The 21,374-nt window shown below is 40.4% G+C and overlaps 1 protein-coding gene and 1 long non-coding RNA gene across 4 annotated transcripts; both read left to right on the top strand.

Annotated features, from left to right (window-relative positions):
• The first annotated feature begins 581 nt into the window (after positions 1-581).
• Positions 582-10,043, top strand: spata2l (spermatogenesis associated 2-like). Of its 3 annotated transcripts, none has more exons than XM_023295803.3 (4): positions 582-734; positions 2,397-2,740; positions 4,819-5,109; positions 6,637-10,043. In XM_023295803.3, exons 2-4 carry the CDS (start codon positions 2,399-2,401, stop codon positions 7,456-7,458), a joined length of 1,455 nt encoding a protein of 484 aa, XP_023151571.1. In that variant the 5' UTR covers positions 582-734; positions 2,397-2,398; the 3' UTR covers positions 7,459-10,043. The 3 variants fall into 3 exon arrangements, with proteins under 3 accessions (XP_023151571.1, XP_023151572.1, XP_023151573.1); XM_023295804.3 differs by lacking the exon at positions 582-734 and adding an exon at positions 812-1,188; XM_023295805.3 differs by lacking the exon at positions 582-734 and adding an exon at positions 813-1,179.
• An 8,365-nt stretch (positions 10,044-18,408) lies between these two features.
• Positions 18,409-19,682, top strand: LOC129348570 (uncharacterized). Its single transcript, XR_008601164.1, has 3 exons — positions 18,409-18,548; positions 18,627-18,686; positions 19,430-19,682. It is a non-coding gene; the product is annotated as an uncharacterized LOC129348570 (long non-coding RNA).
• The last annotated feature ends 1,692 nt before the right edge of the window (positions 19,683-21,374 follow it).

Below are 21,374 nucleotides of genomic sequence, written 5' to 3'. Positions count from 1 at the left end.
CCAAAAATTACAAATATTTTACAGATACCTGGCATTAAATAAATCTAAATTATTTATATTAAGGGTAACTGAACTGAATTGTATACATATTTAATAATATATTATCGTGACTTATAAGGAACATAAGTGATATCAGCTCTATCTATTATATTAAGTTATATTGTATTACATATATTATATTTTATATATATTATACGATATTGTATTATATTACATTATACTAGTATATTACATATATTATATTGTATTATATTATTTACATTATATCATATTATATTATATTATATTATATTATATTATATTATATTATATTATATTATATTATATTATATTATATTATATTATATTATATTATATTACTTGCAGGTGTCTGTTCATGTGCTGCAGGTGAAATGCCGCCATCTTGCGGATCAAACTCCAAACAGCATATTGATGATTTTATCGATTAATTTTACACCACTGTTTCTAATTCCTGTCAGTTTCCTGCCTTTTCTTCATTTTATTTGAGTTTCCATCCTGTATTTTGATTTTAAAATCATCGTTCTCTGTTTAACTCCGCCCCTGCGGCCCGTCCTGAGGACGCCATCGAGCGCTCCCTCCGCGTAGCTGGAAACCCCGTGCCACGTGACAATGTTTACTTTATCCCGGACAATCGAGCCGCGCGGAGCCGCCCCTGCTACCGGACATGGTTGACTCTGTCCACCGGTGAACGTCTGGACCGGCAGCTGGCACCGGTAAGTCCCGCGTGTCTCCGGTTCGTCCGCCGAAGCTCGAATCTGGACCGGAACCGACCTACAGCTAGCAGCGAGCTAACGTTAGCCTAGCCTCTGTTTGACCGAGATCTCATTCGGATTTCTGTCAATTTTAACTTGTCAAAATTCTCAGCGAAATATAACTTCCTCTAAATCTCAACTCACAGCTGTTTCTAAATCAGCATTAGCTCTGTTTTAATTCGGCTTGTGTCCAAAACAACCTGGAGCTCTCGTTCGTGTGATGATGTGAACTTTCCCGAGGTTACTTCCTGGGTATTTCCCGCAGGTTTCACACGGTGGGGGAAGAGTCAGTCTGGACAGTTTGTAAAAGTTGACTGTCGGTGGATTGTTTGTTAGCCGAACTGGAGAACAGCTTCGAGGAGTTCCGAAAACGTCTCGAGTGACTCCTCACGACTAAATCATTTGAGTAAGAAAAGTGAGGGAATCTTAATTTATCGCATTTTGAGGGAGGTTTGGTGTAAAATGCGTTAAAAAAGCCAAGTTTAGCTAGCAGAACTAGCTGGCGGTGGTTGTGTTAAAGCATGCTAAGCTAATGCTAATATCAGACTCATTGCGACTGTTGGCTTTTATCTGACTGACATCTGTTAAAATTAAAGCAGTTCGCTGTCATTTAAGAGGTATTTGGTCAAAGCAGCTTTAGGGTACCGTTGGTTCAAAACAACTTATAGCAAAGTTTCACTTTCGCTTATAAACAAACGTTTGAAGCTAAACCCATCTGGAGCAGTTTATGATAATTAACGTTTTATGTTTAATATTTTAGTGGCAGCTCTTCCCACAGCTCTTGTTGCAGCTATTTGAGAAATTTCAACGACTGCAGTTCATCACAAAAAGATGTCATGACACAAATAGATGGAAAAATGCCACTAAATGTTGCAAAATGCTAGAAAAGATGCAAAAATGACACATAGAAATGCAAAAAGGTCACAAAATGATGCAAAAGTGACGCAGAAATATACGGAAATGTCACTAAAAGATGCAAGAATGTCACTAAAAGATGTCATGACACAAAAAGATGCAAAAGTTCCACCAAAAGATGCAAAAGTGACATAAAAAGATGCAAAAATGAGACCAAAAAAATGCAAAAATGTCACTAAAACATGGAAAATGTAATTCAAAGATGCAAAAATTACACAAAAAATGCAAAATGGTCACGAAATCATGCAAATATCAGACAAAAAGATGCAAAAAATTATGTCACAAAAAGGATGCAAAAATTACAAAAAGATGCAAGACTGACACAAAAATATGGAAAAATGACACAAACAAATGCAAAAGTGAAACAAAAATATGCAAAAGTTACTCTAAGAGATGCAAAAATGACACAAACAGAAGCAAAAAATGTGACCAAAAAATGCAAAAATGTCACAAAAAGATGCAAAAATTACACTAAAAGATGCAAAAATGACACAAAAAGATGTATAAATGTCAAAAAAGGTGCAAAACTGAGATAAAAATGTCACTAAAAGATGGAAAAATGTCACTAAAAGATGCAAAAGTGACACAAAAAGATGAAAAAGTGACACAAAAAGAAGCTAAAGTGAGACAAAAATGCAAAATTGTCACTAAAAGATGAGATTATTTTGCTGTTTTGTCTCTTTCTGTTGCTTCATGGACGTTGAACAGAGATGAGTGTCTCCTGGCAGCGAGGCAGAGATCTGGTGAAGTCCTACCATCTGAGCTTGGAGCAGCAGATCGTGGGTCGAGGCTGCAGCCTGGCGGTGAAGGACGAGGATCTGTGGAGGCGGGTGGAGGAGCTGCTGAGGGATGGAGACCCTCAGGAGATCCACTGCCTCAGCCTGGATCCTCTCAGTGTGATGGAGGAGTCCCTGAAGGCAGCAGCGTCCAGCAGGAGGAGGCTGGGACCCAGAGGAGGGCTGACAGGTCTGGCCAAAGCCTTCGAGCTTCTGGAACAAGTAGCTCTGAACGTCTACCTGGCTCCATGGAGGGAGGAGTACCGAGTTATCAAGGTGGGACAGCACAGGGTTACCATTAAAACTGGAGATAAATATGTAAAATATGGTGAAAAGGTTCAGTCTGGATGTTAAAGTACGACATGGTGGATATTTTACAGCACAGAGCAGCTTAAAAGTTGGACAAAAAACAGGAATAAACATTGTAAAAAATCGTGATTCTAAAATCGATTATTTGTTTTTTAAAAATTGAAAAACTCTCGAGTAAACATCCTACTTTATACCAAACATACAGCTATAGATGTTAGCAAAACTGCTTTAAAAAAAAAAAAGTTTAATTTCTTTATTTGTTTTATAAAAATTTTTTAAAACTTGTAGTAAACATTTTAAAATGACACAATGTCAATTTTTTTTCAGTTTTAGCAATGCTGGAAAAAACATTTACCTTGGAATAAAAGAGAATTGATCTGATTTATGTTTTGTTTTGTTTATTTTTTAAAAAAATAAATGATCACCGGGAAATTCCCTATGTGTACGAGCTCACCTAGCAGTAAAGACTTTCTGATTCTGATCATTTGAAATGGAAAACATGGTGACCTTAAAAAAATAAAGACTTATATATGTATGTATTTGTGTGTGTGTGTATATATATATATATATATATATATATATATATATATATATATATATATATATATGTGTGTGTATATATATATATATATATAGATATATATATAGATATATATATAGATAGATACACACACACACACACACACACACACACACACACACACACACACTATATTGCCAAAAATATTCGCTCACCTGCCTTGACTCGCATATGAACGTAAGTGACATCCCATTCCTAATCCATAGGGTTCAATATGACGTGGGTCCACCCTTTGCAGCTAGAACAGCTTCAACTCTTCTGGGAAGGCTGTCCACAAGGTTTAGGAGTGTGTTTATGGGAATTTTTGACCATTCTTCCAGAAGCACATTTGTGAGGTCACACACTGATGTTGGACCAGAAGGCCTGGTTCTCAGTCTCTGCTCTAATTCATCCCAAAGGTGTTCTATGGGGTTGAGGTCAGGACTGTGTGCAGGCCAGTCAAGTTCATCCACACCAGACTCTGTCATCCATGTCTTTATGGACCTTGCTTTGTGCACTGGTGCACAGTCATGTTGGAAGAGGAAGGACCAGCTCCAAACTGTTCCCACAAAGTTGGAAACATGGAATTGTCCAAAATGTCTTGGTATGCTGAAGCATTCAGAGTTCCTTTCACTGGAACTAAGGGTCCAAGCCCAGCTCCTGAAAAACAAGCCCACACCATAATCCCCCCTCCACCAGACTTTACACTTGGCACAATGCAGTCTGACAAGTATGGTTCTCCTGGCAACCACCAAACCCAGACTGGTCCATCAGATTGCCAGATGGAGAAGCGTGATTGGTCACTCCAGAGAAGGCGTCTCCACTGCTCTAGAGTCCAGTGGTGGCTGCTTTACACCACTGCATCCCACGCTTTGCATTGCACTTGGTGATGTATGGCTTGGATGCAGCTGCTGGGCCATGGAAACCCATTCCATGAAGCTCTCTGCTGAAGCACTGTTCTGGAGCTAATCTGAAGGCCACATGAAGTTTGAAGGTCTGTAGTGATTGACTCTGCAGAAAGTTGGCAACCTCTTGGCACTATGCTCCTCAGCATCCACTGACCCCGCTCCGTCAGTTTACGTGTCCTACCACTTGGTGGCAGAGTTGCTGTCGTTCCTTTTGGCAATATTGTGTATGTATATGTGCATATATATACACACACACACACACACACACACACACACACACACACACACACACACACACATATATATGTATATATATATAATATATATATATATTTATTATTATTATTTTTTTTAATTTTAAGATTTTTATTTAAGGCAAACAGTCATTTATGACACCAATTAATGATTTTAAAGATGCATGTCGGGTTTTTCCGTTTGAAATAATCAGAAGTCTTCTGCTCCACCAGCTCTGATTTGCCTGAAAATGCTAAATATGCTCATCTTTTCCAACCAACCACCTCTATAGGCCTTACAGTTTTCTCCAGTAGCTCAGTATTAATCCGTTCTTCTTGTCCCAGATGTACTCCGGTCTGTTCACCCACCACATCACTCCGGTGCTGTCGCCGCCTCAGATCAAGAAGCTCTTCGGCCTGCTGGGCTACCAGATCAGCCCGACTCGGCCTGAGGAGCTTCTCCTCGACCCGTCCAGAATCCGCCACCTCCTAGACGAGCTCCTCCCTCTGTCTTGTGCCTTCTTCCTGGCTCGGTGCGAGTGTCGCCTCCTGCTGGCAGCTCTGGGGAAACACGATGGCGACGCCCAGTGGGAGCTGAGCTTAGTGAGGGAACGGCAGCAAGGAAGCAGCCTGCAGGTACTACGTCCAGCAGTGCGCCAAACATAGATAAGATGTAGAAATTATTTTAAATTTACAGTTTTATAAAAATGCAAAGTCGAAACTCTTTAATGTTACTTTAATAGCCGGTGCTAGCATTGCTTTAAATCACTGCATGGTATCATTATTTGATTTCTTGAACTAAATCTGCAGGTTTGACTTCAACAGCCTCACCTGAAGACACACAAACAGGAAGTTCATTTATTACCACTTACAATTACTGGGAAACTCGTTCAGAGTCGTTTTTTCAAAAAGACGCAGAAACGCAACTTTATTGATGCAAAAATGGTCAGAAACGACTCGAAACACAGACGTTGAACCAAAATTTCTGTTCACCTCTAAAGATTTCTGGAACTCTGAACTTCCTGTTAAGGAATCGTTGAAACATGAATCTTTGTAACAGTAAAAGTCTGTAAAAGTCTCAGACTGTCGGACAAGAGAGCAAAGATGAACAAAATTAACTTCACAAGTGAAGCGTTGTAATCTACAGGGGGTCCTGGACTTATGTCAGAATTCCGTTTCTACAGCGCGACCTAACGTGATTTGACATAAGTTGGAACTCACATCCATAAGTATCATTTTATTCTAATTTCGACACAAATGCCGTACATCAGAATGATGGAACAAAACTTTCTTAATAAATTTATGGGAGATGGCGACGTAACCATGAAATGCCATAGGTCAAGGACGTCGTAAACTGAGGACCCGGTGTGTAACAAAGATCCATTTTAGGGGGAAAATATGTTCTCACGTTAAATTCAACATTCATTATCCTGAACATAAAGTCATGAGTCCTTTTACCCTTTTAAACTAGAAATGGTTTTATATAAGCAAGTATTACCATTTCTCACAATGGCAAATATACAAACTCTTCAATGAGGCTCAACCTTTACACAACAGGAAGCTCCATAATTGACCGACACCAAGTTTTCCACTAGACAGAAGAGAACGTTTGACTTCATTGCACCATGAAGTATCGACCAAACAACAAATATTGAACAAAACAAGAGTATGTTTTGTAGACATTTTTTGTATTTTTTGTATACATGTTTTGGATACAACTTGTCAAAATATTACATCTTGACAAGTTGTTTTGATCATGAAATAAAATACTAGATTGTTCAGCTCTTAATATCTGTGACTGAATGTTTTGTGCCTTTGTAGATGATCTGTGATCTGTAAATGATAAGGCATAATATTGTTGAAATTTAACTTATTTTTCTGGTATAGTTTGTCTGTTTTAATTTCCCCTTAGAGTCATAAGAACATAAATTTTTACGTTTTGGAGAAATCTACAACTTCAAAGCTCTTCATAACTTACATTGTCCCATTTTTAAAGCTGTAACTGGTCATTGTAAAAGTAAAAATAATGTCCTCAATTGTCTTGTTTTGTCCAAATACATTCAGTTTACTGTTAGAAAGGAGAAAGAAACCAGAAAATATTCAGATTTAAGAAGCTAAACTTAAGCTCCTCGTGTAAAGCTGATGATGTTTTGTTCCTTGCAGGTCGCCATAGAAACCACCCAGAGGTCGCTGGAGCCGTTCGACGTTGAAGAGGATCTGTACAGAGACGAGCAGGCCAATGGAGACGGGATGCAGCAGACGGTCGCCGCTGACGACGCCGGTCCTCACTCCGTTACCTGGACGACCCAAAGCAGCGCCGTATCGCCGCCTGCCGCCAAAACCAACGGCGTGACGACGTCGGATCCGTCGGAGCCCGACGCCAGCTGGAGCCCAGGCAGGAGGTTCGACAGGAGGTTCGATGCCTCGGACTCTCTGCTGGGGGAGGCACCGGAGGCCAACCACCTCTGTAGCTGTCTGCAGTCGTATGACCTGTGTCTCAGACGCTGCATCGAATGCAATGCGCTGCACAACGTCTTCTGCGCCTCCCTTGACGTTTGCAAGCGGAGGGGCCACGAGGTGAAGGTCATCGACGACGAGGCGAAGGAGCCGAAGGCGGCGTCGCCTCAGAGAGCCTCGCCGGCGGCCATGTCCTCCTTGACGCTGCGCGACGATGACCTCAAACCGACCAGCCCCACCCTGCAGCCAATCGGCTTCCACGAATGCTGCGACCTCGCCAAGCTCGACCCGCAGGTGTTCTGTCGCAGCTGCAGCATCTTCCACGCCGACTCCTGCAGAGAAAGAGACTTCTGCCAGAACAAACACGACGTCCGGACGCTGGGAGTCTGCTCCTGCGGAAAGCACTGCTCCAGGAAGCCGCTGGTCCTCTGCAGGTACTGCGGCAAAGAATACTGCAACCCCTGCTGGTACAGAACCCCGCTGAGCTGCAGCTGCGGCCAAACGTTCGACCAGTCGTCTGCCGTCTGACCCCAGGAGTTTTGCACTAAACAGGCAGAATCCCAGTGCCTTAAACCTGCACACTGGAGACGTCTTTTTAAAATCAAACGCTGCCTTCACTGACCGCTTTTTCTACTCTCCTCATTGTGCCACCAGTTCTTCTCTAAGTGTCCATATTTACCGCTACCAGTGCAGCCTGTTACACTCTGTGCCTCTTTGGGCTTCTTCACTGTAACTAGAAGCACAACGACGTCTGTTTCCATGTTTGCTGCCTGCATCACAATGCAGGAAAAAGGGTCAAAACGCCTCCAGTCTGCGTTAAAAAGTGTGTTTTATGGTTCATGAGCTGCTTTAGTTCGGCCACGGTGGAGTTCCAGCTAGAAATCTGTCATATTTAACATCTAACTAAGCAACATTTTTAGAATATTCCACACGTTTTCAGCCCATAATTTCTGTTTTGAAGTTAAGAAGGTGATTATTATAACAGTCATTTATTTTCTTGATGAAATAATTAAAGGTTTGGTCGATAAAATGTCAGAAAATTACAGTTTCACTGAGTTGTAGCTGCAACGATTAGTCTGTTAATCGATTAATTGACAAATCCTTTGATGATTTAATTATCAGTTTGAGTTATTTTTAAAATAAAATCTGTTTGCAGCTTCTTAAATGTGAGTATTTTCTGGTTTCTTTCCTCCTCTATGACGGTAAACTGAATATCTTTGGACAAAACGACGTTTTTTTAATCTTGGATTGATACTAATCAACATTTTGCACCGTTTCCTGACATTTTATGGACAAAACTAAGCATTTAATCAAGAAAATATTTGAAAGATGAATCAACAATGAAGAAATCTTTAGTTGCAGACAATTCTGGGTGTTTTTTGTTTAAAAAGTGAGTGATTTAACAAAATTCGAGTTAGTTATTTTCCTGCTTATATTCAAATATCATCAATTTTAGCCCTAAAACTAAGGTTTGTTAAAAATATTCTTTAGTTGATATTGAGACAGAGGAACCTCGATCACACGTCTGGACAAAACTGCCAAGTCTAGTAACCAGTTCAGTGTTAAACATTGGAAAAAAAGCAGATAATTAAGCTGTGAGCCCCAATTTTAAGCCTCTGAACCCCAAAACCTGCCAGCAGGCTTGAAAGGAATATTTTCTTTTTTACCTAAATGGTGAAATGACATCAGAAACTGTAAAAACAGAAAGGATTGTTGCATTTTTCTTAACTTTTTAACAGTCCTTAAAGGCATCATGTAGTTCTATCAGGAAAATTACCCAAATCTAAGATTAGAATGGTAATATTTCAAAGTGAAACCATTTGCAGGATGTAAAAATGGAAATAGTTAATTATCTATAGTATGTGCAGCCTCTGTTATTTTCCAATGGACAATTGGAAAACTGTTGTATTGATTCCAAGTTTGTCCAATTTTTATAAAATGAGTAATCTGACAAATTCAGCGTTGATATTTTCTTGATAATTCTAATTGTGACATTTCTGAGTTCTCGCTCCTTCTGCTGGTTGTTCTGTTTTCATTTTTCACTGCAGGAGTTTATATTGCAGTGGAAAATGAGCCCACAGTGAAGAAAAATGTGACAGGAGAAAAGAAAAAAACTTGCAGAAACTGTACAAACTGGAAAAATCAATGGTTTATTTATCTTTTTAACAGTCCTTGAAGGCATCACAGGCAGTGGCAGTTCCAGACTATTTCAATTTGTGGGGGGCAGTTAAGTCAGACTGAGCTTTTTATGTAAATACAAGGTTGTTGTAGTCACTATATTATTATGGGCATTAAACAGCAAAATACAATATTCAAAATCATATTGCATTTAGTTCTAATGGATGCTTCTCTCAAACATAAATAATGCATGTTGAAGGATTTAACTCTGGCTCAACTCATTTAAACACAATTTGTCAACACGTTATTTATGGTCTTTATTCACGTAAATTATACAATTTATATCAACTTTTTCATCAGTTATTTCTATCAACTTTACTCAACAGGTTTTCTTGTGTCATGCAAACATTTAAAGAAATATACATTCAACCCAGACTGAAAAACAAGAAGAAAAACTGCTCCACATGTTATTTCTGCTGCCCTTTAGTTTGTTACATCAACTGAATTCTGGGGTTTTTATGGTTTCTTGCAACGAGGTCAACAAATGCATCAAGATTCAAAGACTTTGCCCTTCCAGACTCGATGCTTAAAACCCCTAAATTACTCAGCCTGTCATCTGCCATGGTGGACCCGAGGGAAGAAGCAGCACTAACTGGAGTTGAAACTGCTATTTTGCACAGTTTGAAGAGCTCACCAAAATTTCTTTATAAGGCTCAATAAATGATGCCCCAAATCCTCAATGTTTGAATCATACAATCCAACAAATGCAAACGGAGCCTCCTCTTGGAAAAATGCGTCACTGTTGGGGTTTAGTGTTTGGATGCCATTCAGAAAGAAAACGAAAGGTGGAAGCGTGACCAGAGCACCGTTACAGTTCAGATTTTGCACACATGACAAAACTGCAGCGTCTGTAAATAAGCTGGCAGGAATGAATGACATGAGCAAATAAGTACATGTGAATAAAGAAAAAAAAGAATAAACTGAGCTGTAAAAGAGCAGTTTATGGACAGTTACACACGTGGACAAAATTGTTGGTACTCCTCGGTTAATGAAATTAAAAAAAAACCCTCATGTAGCTCTGGCTAATTGCTAATAGTTATGACCCTGTTGGCTATTTTCTAGCAGCTAGAAATAAATATGGAGCTTCTACTCCTGAGAAAAAGCTAACATTAGCATGGATTAGCAACCCTGTTACTGTGATTAGAGTAGGGTTAGCAGACAACAAATAAAACATGGAATTAAAACTGTACCACTCCTGTAAGCTGAGTCAATCAAGCCTTTGACAGTTTATTACCTATTATTGATGAATATGTACCAGAACATTCTAAAAGAGAAGGTGTTTTTTTTTTTTTTTTTTTTAAATTTGAAGCCCAAATGTCCTGCAGTTCTGGAATGACCCACAACCATGATGGCTAATAGCAGAGAGAGCTCAAAACATGTCTTTGTTGCAGTACAACAAAGTAAAAATTCCGTAAACCATAAGAAAGACCAAAATAAAATACACACATTTGTTTGATAATTTATTATACAAAAATTTTAAGGAACTGGAAACCATCCATCCATTATCTACTGCTTGATCCTCATTAGGGTCCTGAGGGGTTGGAGTCTATACCAGCTGACTCAGAGTGAAGGCAGGAGACACCTGGACAGGTCACCAGTCTATCAGAGGACTACTCATAGAGACAAACAACCACACTCACATTCACACCTACGGACAATTTAGAGTCACCAATTAACCTCAGCATGTTTTTGGACAGTGGGAGGAAGCCGGAGCACTTGGAGAAAACTCACCATGCACAAGGAGAACATGTAAACTCCATGCAGAAAGATCCCAGGAATTCAGGGACACGAACCGGGGATCTTCTAGCTGCAAGGTGAAAGTGCTAACCACTAAGCCACCGTGCAGCCCTGAACCTGGAATCAAAATGTAAAATGGATTACAGTGCAAAAGTTGCAGGTGCACAGTCTGGAAATTCTGCCTCGATAATCCTTTCAGTTGTGGAAAGGATTGGAATCTAGTCCCTGCAAGATAGTGTTCATATAGATCCTCCAGTGTCTTAATTTCGTCCTTTACCTCCTTTACCTCCAAAGTCTGCTGTTTCAGGCCACTGACTTTGTTGTCCAACTCTGCAGAGTTTTGTTCCATGCCTGGATTGTTGCAACCCTGCACCTTGGGAGCCAAAGCCAGAATTTTCTTTTCCTCCTTCAGGCAGTGTGAGAGAATTCTGGCCAAGTTCTGTTGATAATTTTGGTGAAATTTATAACAATCAAACTGTAAATCAGTAGTTACATTTTTGTCAAACAGCTAATCTAAAACTCAGTCCAAATCAAAATGTACTACATTTTTCCAGGTGCCTGCAGGTGTTAAACATACTGGAAAAAAGGATGCTATACATACTGCACATAAGTTCCTACTTGCATTTCTAACTCTGGAAAGACCGAACATGCAACATTACAATCATCACTTTTAGCATTTCTAAAAATAAACAAGCAAATTATTTGGGGTCCATTTGTTTAACCACACAATCCTACTGGATAGTAAACTTGAACCATGAACTGACTCAACCTACAAACTTGAATTCAAGCTCATATTTGTTTTATTGGACTGTTTATGTCAAAATTGAAGTGAGTAATGACTCTTAAATATTTGAAGTCATTATGAAGTCATCAATGGAATATCCAGAAAATGTAGATGTTGAGTTCCACTTGAACACCTGAATCATATTAAATTTTGAGCTTGTAATGTTTGTGTTGCAGATCCTCATATCTGGGTGAGAATGTTAGTCAAAGTAGCACATAAACCTGGTACATTACTGGATACCTGATCCATGCTACTAAGATACACATGGAAGTATGTTCTGAATGTGGTTTATACCAGACAATGTCAATCTTTTGCAGATTTTATTTTTATTACAAAAATATATAATAAACTATTAGTATATTATTATACAATATATCACATGTATATAATCTTGACCAACTGAACTATTGTACACCAATTTTATGTTAAAAACCCAACAAATTCAGATTTGTTATAGGATTCCCTTTGAGCGAGGAGGAAAAAACTCCCTTTTAACAGGAAGAAAACTCCAGCAGAATCGAGCTCAGGGAGGACGGCCATCTGCCTTGACCGGTCGGGTTTAGGGAAAAGGGATTGCAGAGAATAATCATCTGCACTTAAGATACTTTGGACTTTTTTTTTTCTTCTTTTTCCTTTTTCGTCTTTTTTAAGCAACCAGGAATTACTTTTCTATTTTTTTTTTCATTTCTTCCTGGCAGATCACTTCTAGCTCTTCATGTTTGACTCACTTGAGCCTGAAATGTTTTGGACTTCTGCTGTTGTCCTCTTCATCTTCATCTTCATCTTCATCTTCATCTCTTTTTCTTTTTTTAGAGACAGAAGGATTATTTTGTTTTTCAGAGGCTTCATTCCACAATCTGAAGCGTTTGCTGCTCTGATGATCCAGTTCCTCATCATCTTCTCTCTGTCTTTTTGTGGAGGAACCAGGAAGAACACCTTCATCAGCCTGACTGACTTGGTGACTAACTTCAACTTCAGCAACAACATCATCTTCATCGTCGTCCTCGGTGTCGCTGAGAGAGTCAGACTCAGAGTCGGTATCGTCAAACTCATCCCACCAACGGAATCGTTTGCTTCGTGTACCTTCATCCTCTCCGTCCTCCTCTCTCTTCCGTCGTCGTGATAATTCAGGCTGAAGATCAACACTTTCTACTTCCTGGATCTTCTCCACCTCTGCTCCCTCTATCTGGTCGTTTTCAACATTGTTAACGTTGCCAAGAAAATTCAACTGATTTTGGGGCGCCCCAGCAAGCAGTGCAGGTGCATGGTCTAGATTATCTCCATTTCCCTGGTTATTCCAATCAAATGCGGGCCGTTGGAATATGGGCAGTCCTCTAAAAGCGTCTCCTCTGTTGTCCATCTTGTTCTGAAGGAGCTTGTCAGTAAAATGCACAATTATGTTGAACTGTCAAAGAAAAACCAAAGTTTTCTACAACAATCTGCTCTGAAGTCTTCAAATCCTGCTGGTCTGATAGTAGTGCTGACTGTTTCAGTGAGTTCTGAACTTGAGGTGACCGTCCTGTCTTTTATAGCTGTGGTGATGTGATGTCATAAAGGCACAAGTGATGTCTTCAGTGATGTCATTCCATGGCATTTCCATGGCAACTGCTTGGCTGGATTCTTCAGTTCAAATCAAAACACTTCATTTGTCCCTTCTGGCCAGTTTCAGGATGCCGTTGTCGTGGCCACATTGACTAATTACAGCTTTCACCAACATGGAGGTTGAAGCCGACAGGAAGTTCTGCAGCTCGACCAAGAAGATCCCAGGACTCTAGTGTGCTGCTGTACGGGTTCAACAATGATAGTAGAGAGGGAAGGAATGACAAGTCACACATCTCCACAGCCAGACTTGACATGGGATCACTGCAGTAATTTATTTATTTAGTTTTATTAACCTTTATTTAACCAGGAGAAATCCCACTGAGATCAAGAACCTCTTTTTCAAGGGAGTCCAGCAGCAAATACAAAACAGTTACAAAGTTACACAGTTAAAACACAATTCACACACTGGCAAAAAAAAACAAACAAAAAGATAAAATTTACAAGCAAATTATGAAAAACAAGTGCATGTTGTGGAGTCGGTCTCAAGAAGTCAGATTTAAAAGTGTTCATGGAGATTAACTCAGTTAGTTTCCAGTCTTTCTGCAACATGTTCCAGGCAGAAGATGCAGAGTAAACAAAAGCCTTTTCACCCAATTCAGTACAGCCATATGGAACTAAAAGCAACAAATGAAGAGTAAAGATCAGAACTTTTCTGTGCAGTTAAGAGCAAATGTAAGCAGGCAGTAGTCCAAGTATTGCCTTGTATATGAAAGTACAACAATGACGGATCCTTGGGGTGACTAAAGCTGACCATCCTACCTGAGAGTAGAACTCACAGCAGTGTGTCGACACTTTACAATTCATAATAAACCTCAGAGAAGCATGGTAAACAATGTCAAGCATTCAAGCATTCATATATAAAAGATCTCCGTCTTCCAACGAGACAAAAAAGTGGCAGCGACAAGCCACATTTTTACATTAAAATAAAAATGCAACTTGTTTTGAAAATAAAAACCCAGTTTTAGTCTTGAGTTTCTTCACAAGTTTCTTCAGATGTGTCTTGAAAGTGAGGGAGTCGTGAATCCAGACATCCAGGTGTTTCTACATGTGAACCTTCTCTATTTCATTTCCCTCCAGTGTGGACACTGACAGAATCATTTGTAGCCACGTCTTAGTCATCAAAATGTGTCATATTTTAATGTAGACATGTAGAAACACAGGAAGGTTGAATGTAAACTGATGAGGAAATATTTTAGACTCTATTTCTGATCAGATTAGAAGCAGTGACCATGATAACTTTCTCTGAAGCTCAACTATATCCTGATTTAGCAAACAGTAAAGAAATGCAGAAGAACTTCGCCTGGATTTTTTGGAAATCTATAAACAAAGTTTTTCAGTAGGCAAGTTTGATCAGATTTAGATATTGCAGAATGCCTTTGAATTTGTAGGTCTTAACTTGGAACATGATTTGGGGTTTGTTAGTTTTGACCTTGGCATTCTGTGTGTTAGATTTCAATTTTTTGTGGTCATTTTGTGCATTTTTGCAGTTACTCTGTGTGTTTTTGTTGTCGTTTTGCACCATTTTTTAGTCATTTTGCATCTCAGAGCGATTTTGCATGTCTTTGTTAAAGTTTCTTACTTTGCATCATTTTTTATTTTTATTTTTTAATTTTTGTGGTCATTTTGAACCTTTTTGAAGGTATTCATGACTTATTTGTTATCACTTTTATTTTTTGTGGTCATTTTCTGTATTTTTGTTGTTGTTTTGCACCTATTTTCATTTCTTTTTCATGTCTTCATAGGAATCCTGCACTTGTTTGTTGATTTTAGTGTCTTAATTTGCTTCTCTGTGGTTATTTTTGCATGTTTTGTGTTAGTTTTTAATGTCTTTGGTCATTTTGAGCCACTGTTTTGAATGCGTTTTGTGGTCATTTTGTTCATTTTTGTGGTTGCTTTGTATGTTTTTGTTGTTGTCTTTCACCTCTCTTTGGTCATTTTGCATCTTTTTATAATGATTTTAAATGTTACTGTTACTTACTTTACTCTCTGTGCTCACTGTACATGTTTTGTGTTATAGTTCAAACTTTTTGTGGTCATTTTGAGCCCCTGTGTATTTACTTTGTGTGCTTTTGTGGTCATGGTGGGCATTTTTGTGGTTACTCTTTGTGTTTTTGTTATTATTTTGTTCCATTTTCTAGTCATTTTGTATCTCCTTGTATTGATTTTGCGTATCTTGTCCACAGCTTCTTATTTTGCATCTATCTGTGCATGTTTTGTATTAGATTTGTTTTCATCTTTGTGGTCATTATTAACCTCTGTGTGTTTGTTTTTTGTGTTTTTGTGGTTGTTTTACGCATGTTTTAAACAGCTAGTAAGTTTCACCCTCGCTAACTGGCTAACTAGTTCTTATTTGTGAGCTAGTACTGCAAGCTAGTAAGCTGGAAACTAGCTAACAGGCTATATGCCTTGTTAACTACTAGCCACAGCTACATGATATGCATAGACTGGGGATAATTTCCTTCTTTGGGATAAGCTGCTAATGAGTTTCAAAGCAGCTAACATGTCAACTAGTTCTTACACGTGGACAAAATAGTTGGTACCCCTCGGTTAATAAGAGAAAAACCCACAATGGTCACAGAAATAACTTGAATCTGACAAAAGTGATAATAAATAAAAATTCTATGAAAATTAACCAATGAAAATCAGACATTGCTTTTGAACCGTGGTTCAACAGAATTATTTTAAAAAATAAACTCATGAAACAGGCCTGGACAAAATGATGGTACCCCTAGAAAAGACTGAAAATAATGTGACCATAGGGACATGTTCAATCAAGGTGTGTCCTCTAATTAGCATCACAGGTGTCTACAAACTTGTAATCAGTCAGTCGGCCTATTTATAGGGTTACAGTAGTCACTGTGCTGTTTGGTGACATGGTGTGTACCACACTAAACATGGACCAGAGGAAGCCAAGGAGAGAGTTGTCTCAGGAGATTAGAAAGAAAATTATAGACCAGCATGTTAAAGGTAAAGGCTAGAAGACCATCTCCAAGCAGCTTGATGTTCCTGTGACTACAGTTGCACATATTATTCAGAAATTTAAGATCCATGGGACTGTAGCCAACCTCCCTGGATGTGGCCACAGGAGGAAAACTGATGACAAATGGAAGAGACAGATAATATGAATGGTAACAAAAGAGCCCAGAACAACCTCTAAAGACATTAAAGGTGAACTCCAAGGTCAAGGTACATCAGTGTCAGATCACACCATCCGTCATTGTTTGAGCCAAAGTGGACTTCATGGGAGACGACCAAAGAGGACACCATTGTTGAAAACAAATCATAAAAAGCCAGACTGGAATTTACCAAACTGCATGTTGACAAGCCACAAAGCTTCTGGGAGAATGTCCTATGGACAGACGAGACAAAACTGGAACTTTTTGGTACATCAGCTCTATGTTCACAGATGCAGAAATGAAGCATATGAAGAAAAGAACACTGTCCCTACTGTGAAACATGGAGGAGGTTCTGTTATGCTCTGGGGCTGCTTTGCTGCATCTGGTACAGGGTGTCTGGAATCTGTGCAGGTACAATGAAATCTCATGACTATCAAGGTATTCTAGAGAGAAATGTGCTGCACAGTGTCAGAAAGCTAAGCAGTCTAAGCAGACAGATGGTTACTGTCTCAGAATGGCTACAAAGGAATCGTTTAACACTTAATCACAAAAAACAGTATCAATGTGCTTTTCAGTAAGACAGAAAATCCCTGAGAAATTTCACATCACTATTGATACTAAAGAAATTGAGGTGGGAAATGAGTTTAAATATTTAGGTATAACTCTAGATCCACACCTTAAGTTTGACGCACATATAAAGAAGTTATCCAGAACTGTAAAAACCAGTCTGAACTGCTTTAGACTTATCAACCTAGTCTCTCTTTTAAGGCAGCTCATTTATATCTGCATGCTATGGTTCTTTCACATTCGTCCTACTGCATTGCTGCCACTGACTCACCTACCAGACCTCTACTCTCACTTCACAAACAAGTTTTGAAAATTTTACACCAGAAACCACAAAAATGGCATCACTGTGGAATCATTGAAAAATACAATTTGTTGACTTTTTCCAATTGTATAAAGTTCTCCTCCCTAAAAGTTGTTTTTAAGTGTTTAAATGGACTAGACCCACAAGTGATGTCTCAGATCTTTAAAAAGACAGAAAGCTGCAGGACAATGACAAGGAGCAGAACCAAGCAGAACCGTCAAAGTCCAACATACAGAACAATGTTTGCCCAACCAAAGTACACACCTCTGGAATTCCTTACCATCACAAATTAAATCCCAAACAGAGTTGAAGAGGTTTAGTGTGAAAGTTAAATACTGGCTCAAGCAGCAGCAGAAGTGCAAACATTCGTTTTTTACAAGTCATTGTCAACATAACAGCACTTTACTAATGTTCATTGTTAAATTCAACTCAGTTTTCTTTTATCAATAATTGACAACTGAAACTGTGTTTATTTATTTATTGTATTATTCACTGTATTTGTGTCATTGCATTTTTTAAATTGTATTTAGTATATTTCATTGTATTTTAAATGCCTGACTAGGGACAAAGACTGCAAATTAGCTGAAGCTAGACGTCTTATATGCATCGCATTTTCCCTTTTTGTGGCAATGTTGTGTGTATCGTCCCTGCCAAATAAACATTAAAATGAAATAAATAAAAGCTTGGTCTCAATCGCAGGTCATGGGTCTTGCAACAGGATAATGAGCCAAAATACACAGCTAAAAACAGCCAAGAATGGCTGAGGAAAACATTGGACTATTCTGAAGTGGTCTTCTATGAGCCGGCGGGTTGAAGATCAACGGGTTGAAGATGAACTGAGAAAAGATGCAGATGAGCTGCTGAATATGTGACAGGGAAGTACATTTTTACAACTTTACAGCTGAATCAGAAAGTGGATCAATAATCTGTCACATGGATCTAAATCATTATTCACACAGTGAGAGACGACCATGTTGGCTGATGGAAGAACTTTAGAGAAAACCTGAATCATCCTCAGACCAGATCCCTGAACCAAACAACAGCTGAACAGAATAATGATGAAGAGAAAACAGCCCAGCGTGTCCTGATGAGGAAAATCTGACATTATGTAGCCGGATGGTTTCTCCCTCCTGGCCGCTGTGTGGCGCTGTTCCAATTCAACCACCGCTGTGACAGCGGGGCGGCATCCGGCGCCGCTCTATATATACACAGGTGTGTGGCTTCACCTCAGTCTCGTGCTTTCGGCTCTTAGCTCTCCTCGTGGAGGTGACTGCATCCGGGCGTGCTGGATCTGGTGTGGTAAATCGGGGCGCATGTAACATCGCTGGTACAGGTAATGGGCTTTTCCATTTAACTTTCTGTAATGTGTGGCGCACGTAGTGACGGCTTTTATTTCCGCTCTGTTGCGTAGCGACGGCTGTGACGCTGGGAGACGGGCTCAGCGTGCCGTGGGTGCGTCCGTGTCGGCGGGGTAAGCTAACGTTGTCCGCCTTGTGTTATCTGGTGTGTTAACTGGTCCCTGATTTTGTTGTGTGGTTGCTGCAGCATAACTGCCGCAGTTGTTGGTGGGTCTCCTCCGCCTGCTTGCTGTCACGCTGCTCCACGGCTAATCGGGCTGCAGCTCAGCGTGTGGCCTGTCGGACGCCACCGCTTCCCTGGACTGGCTGCTGTTTCGGCTCTTGTGTTTTCCTACGGCTGTTTCGGCTCTTGTGTTTTCCTACGGCTGTTTCGGCTCTTGTGTTTTTCTACGGCTGTTTCGGCTCTTGTGTTTTCCTACGGCTGTTTCGGCTCTCTGTTCAGCTCTCTGTTCAGCTCTCTGTTCAGCTCTCTGTTCAGCTCTCTGTTCAGCTCTCTGTTCAGCTCTCTGTTCAGCTCTCTGTTCAGCTCTCTGTTCAGCTCTCTTGTCGACTTGTGTCAGCTCGTTCTCTCTGTGGCTCTTTGCTTCAGCGTAGTAGTTTAATTGCACTGCGCTTTTGGCTATAAAGCCTTAGGCTTTGTAACGCTGTTATATTGTATATGTGTTTTAACTTGTGTGTGTGTGTGTGTGTGTGTGTGTGTGTGTGTGTGTGTGTGTGTGTGTGTGTGTGTGTGTGTGTGTGTGTGTGTGTGTGTGTGTGTGTGTGTGTGTGTGTTATGATTATGATTATGTGTATCAGTCTGGTCACCAGGCCTCTGTTCAGTTAGCCTTACTAATAATTAGTTTCTTTTGTGCAGGTTCAGCGAGCCTCGGCAACAGTCCAGTCCCTGGTGGTGGTTTCACGAGTCCCTTTTTCGTTGGTGTGTCGTGTCACAGGTGTGGGATTATTTTTGGACCCCTTTTCTCTTTGATTTTCTGATTCTTGCCTGCCGCCATGGTAAGCCGGCCTACCTCTTTAATATTTAAGTTGAGTTTTTCTATTTTCCTATTTTAACCTGGTGGCCTTGACCCTTACTAATAATTAATATTGTAATTGAATAAAGATATTATTTTTTTGGAACAAGTCTCTTGCCTGAGTGACTATGAACCTGTGTGTGCCTTGAGAGTGTTGAAATGATCCTTGGTTGATGCTATTGAATGGAATGTCCCAGGGGTGAAAGTACCCTGGGTGGCGTTGTCGCAACCTTCATTTAATTCCTAGCCGCTGTGCGTTTATTCACGCGCTCCAACACGCATTCTTCTCCTAATCCCTCATGCCACAATTATATGATGTGAACATCAGCACCTCCAAGTCTGAGGCCATGATTCTCTGTTGGAAACCGATGGATTGCTCCCTCTGGGTTGGGGGGAGTTGCTTCCCCAAGCAAAGGTGTTCAAGTATCTCTGGATCTTGTTCAGGAGTGATGGGAAAATGGATCGAGAGATGGACAGGAGGATCGGTGCAGCGTCAGCAGTAATGAAGGCGTTGTACTGAACCATCGTGGTGAAGAAGGAGCTGAGCCTCAAGGAGAAGCTTTCAGTTTATCATCCATCTACGTTCCAACCCTCACCTATGGTCATGATCTCTGGGTAGTGACCCAAAGAATGACATTGTGGATACAAGCAGCTGAAATGAGCTTCCTGGACTAGAGTAGAAGATGTTTGTCTTTGTTCACACCACTTACAACATGGCATTTTACCGAATAGTTGCATTTCAGCAGTTGGTTTTAGTTTCACACCATGAATTGTTCGTAACCCGGTTGTCATGGTGATCTGTGTGATGAATCGTATAAGTGGTCGTATTTCTGGACTTCAGCTATGAGTAGGTCCTGGTCCTCTGCCGTGTTTTTCCGCATGTCTCCGTTCCGCTTTGTTAGAAAATGTGGAGGTTTTCCGTGTGAGAAGGTCCGCTCGAGGGGCTGTAGCTGCTAAAATGTCGTAATTTGTCCACACGGAGCTGCACGGACCTCGCGGACGCTGCAAGCATAAAACAAGCTTTAGAGATAACACGAGAAGCTCAGACACCTGGAGGGAGCTCGGAGTAGAAGCGCTGATCCTTCACCTCTAAAGGAACCAGCTGAGGAGGTTTGAACATCTGATTCAGATCCTCCAGGGAGACTTTCTCTGGACGTTTTCTGAACATGTCCGCCTGGGAGGAGACCCCGGGGTAGACCCAGAACCTGCTGGAGGGATTATTTATCTCATCTGGCCTGGGAACACCTCAGGATCCCCCAGGAAGAGCTGGAAAGTGTTGCTGGGTGGAAGGACGTCTGGAATGACCTGCTTCGTCTGCTGCCTCCGTGACCTGACCCCGGATAAGAGGAAGAACATGGATGATGTGAACACTACAACACAACATCCATATCTGACACACAGCTGCTTTACTGAACACACAAAACAACACAACAGCACCAGGAGATATCAGGACCAAAAGCAGTTCAGCCAAACAGAAACCAGAACTCCTGTGTTCTGATCCACAGTGGAGCTAACAGCTAACAGCAGCTAGCTCAGATAGTTTAGAGACATCATGCTGCTGCAGTTGTTGTTCCAACACTGAAAGTAGAACGCTGTCACTTGATAAACGTGTTTTCACTCATTTAATAGGATGGAACTCTCTCAGGTGTGATCAGTGAACTGGAACTGTTCACTGTCTTTATGAAGTTCAGCCGTTTCCACCACAAACAGCCGCTGTTCCGCCTCACAGTCCACTTTCTGTCTGAGCTCAGCCTGCTGCTCATCGACCACCAAACACTCGTCCACACA

The sequence above is a fragment of the Amphiprion ocellaris genome, chromosome 3 (genome assembly GCF_022539595.1).
Source record: "Amphiprion ocellaris isolate individual 3 ecotype Okinawa chromosome 3, ASM2253959v1, whole genome shotgun sequence".
Lineage (NCBI taxonomy): Eukaryota > Metazoa > Chordata > Actinopteri > Pomacentridae > Amphiprion > Amphiprion ocellaris.
Note: the sequence above shows the minus strand (reverse complement) of the source record. Positions and strands in the feature narration are given on the sequence as shown.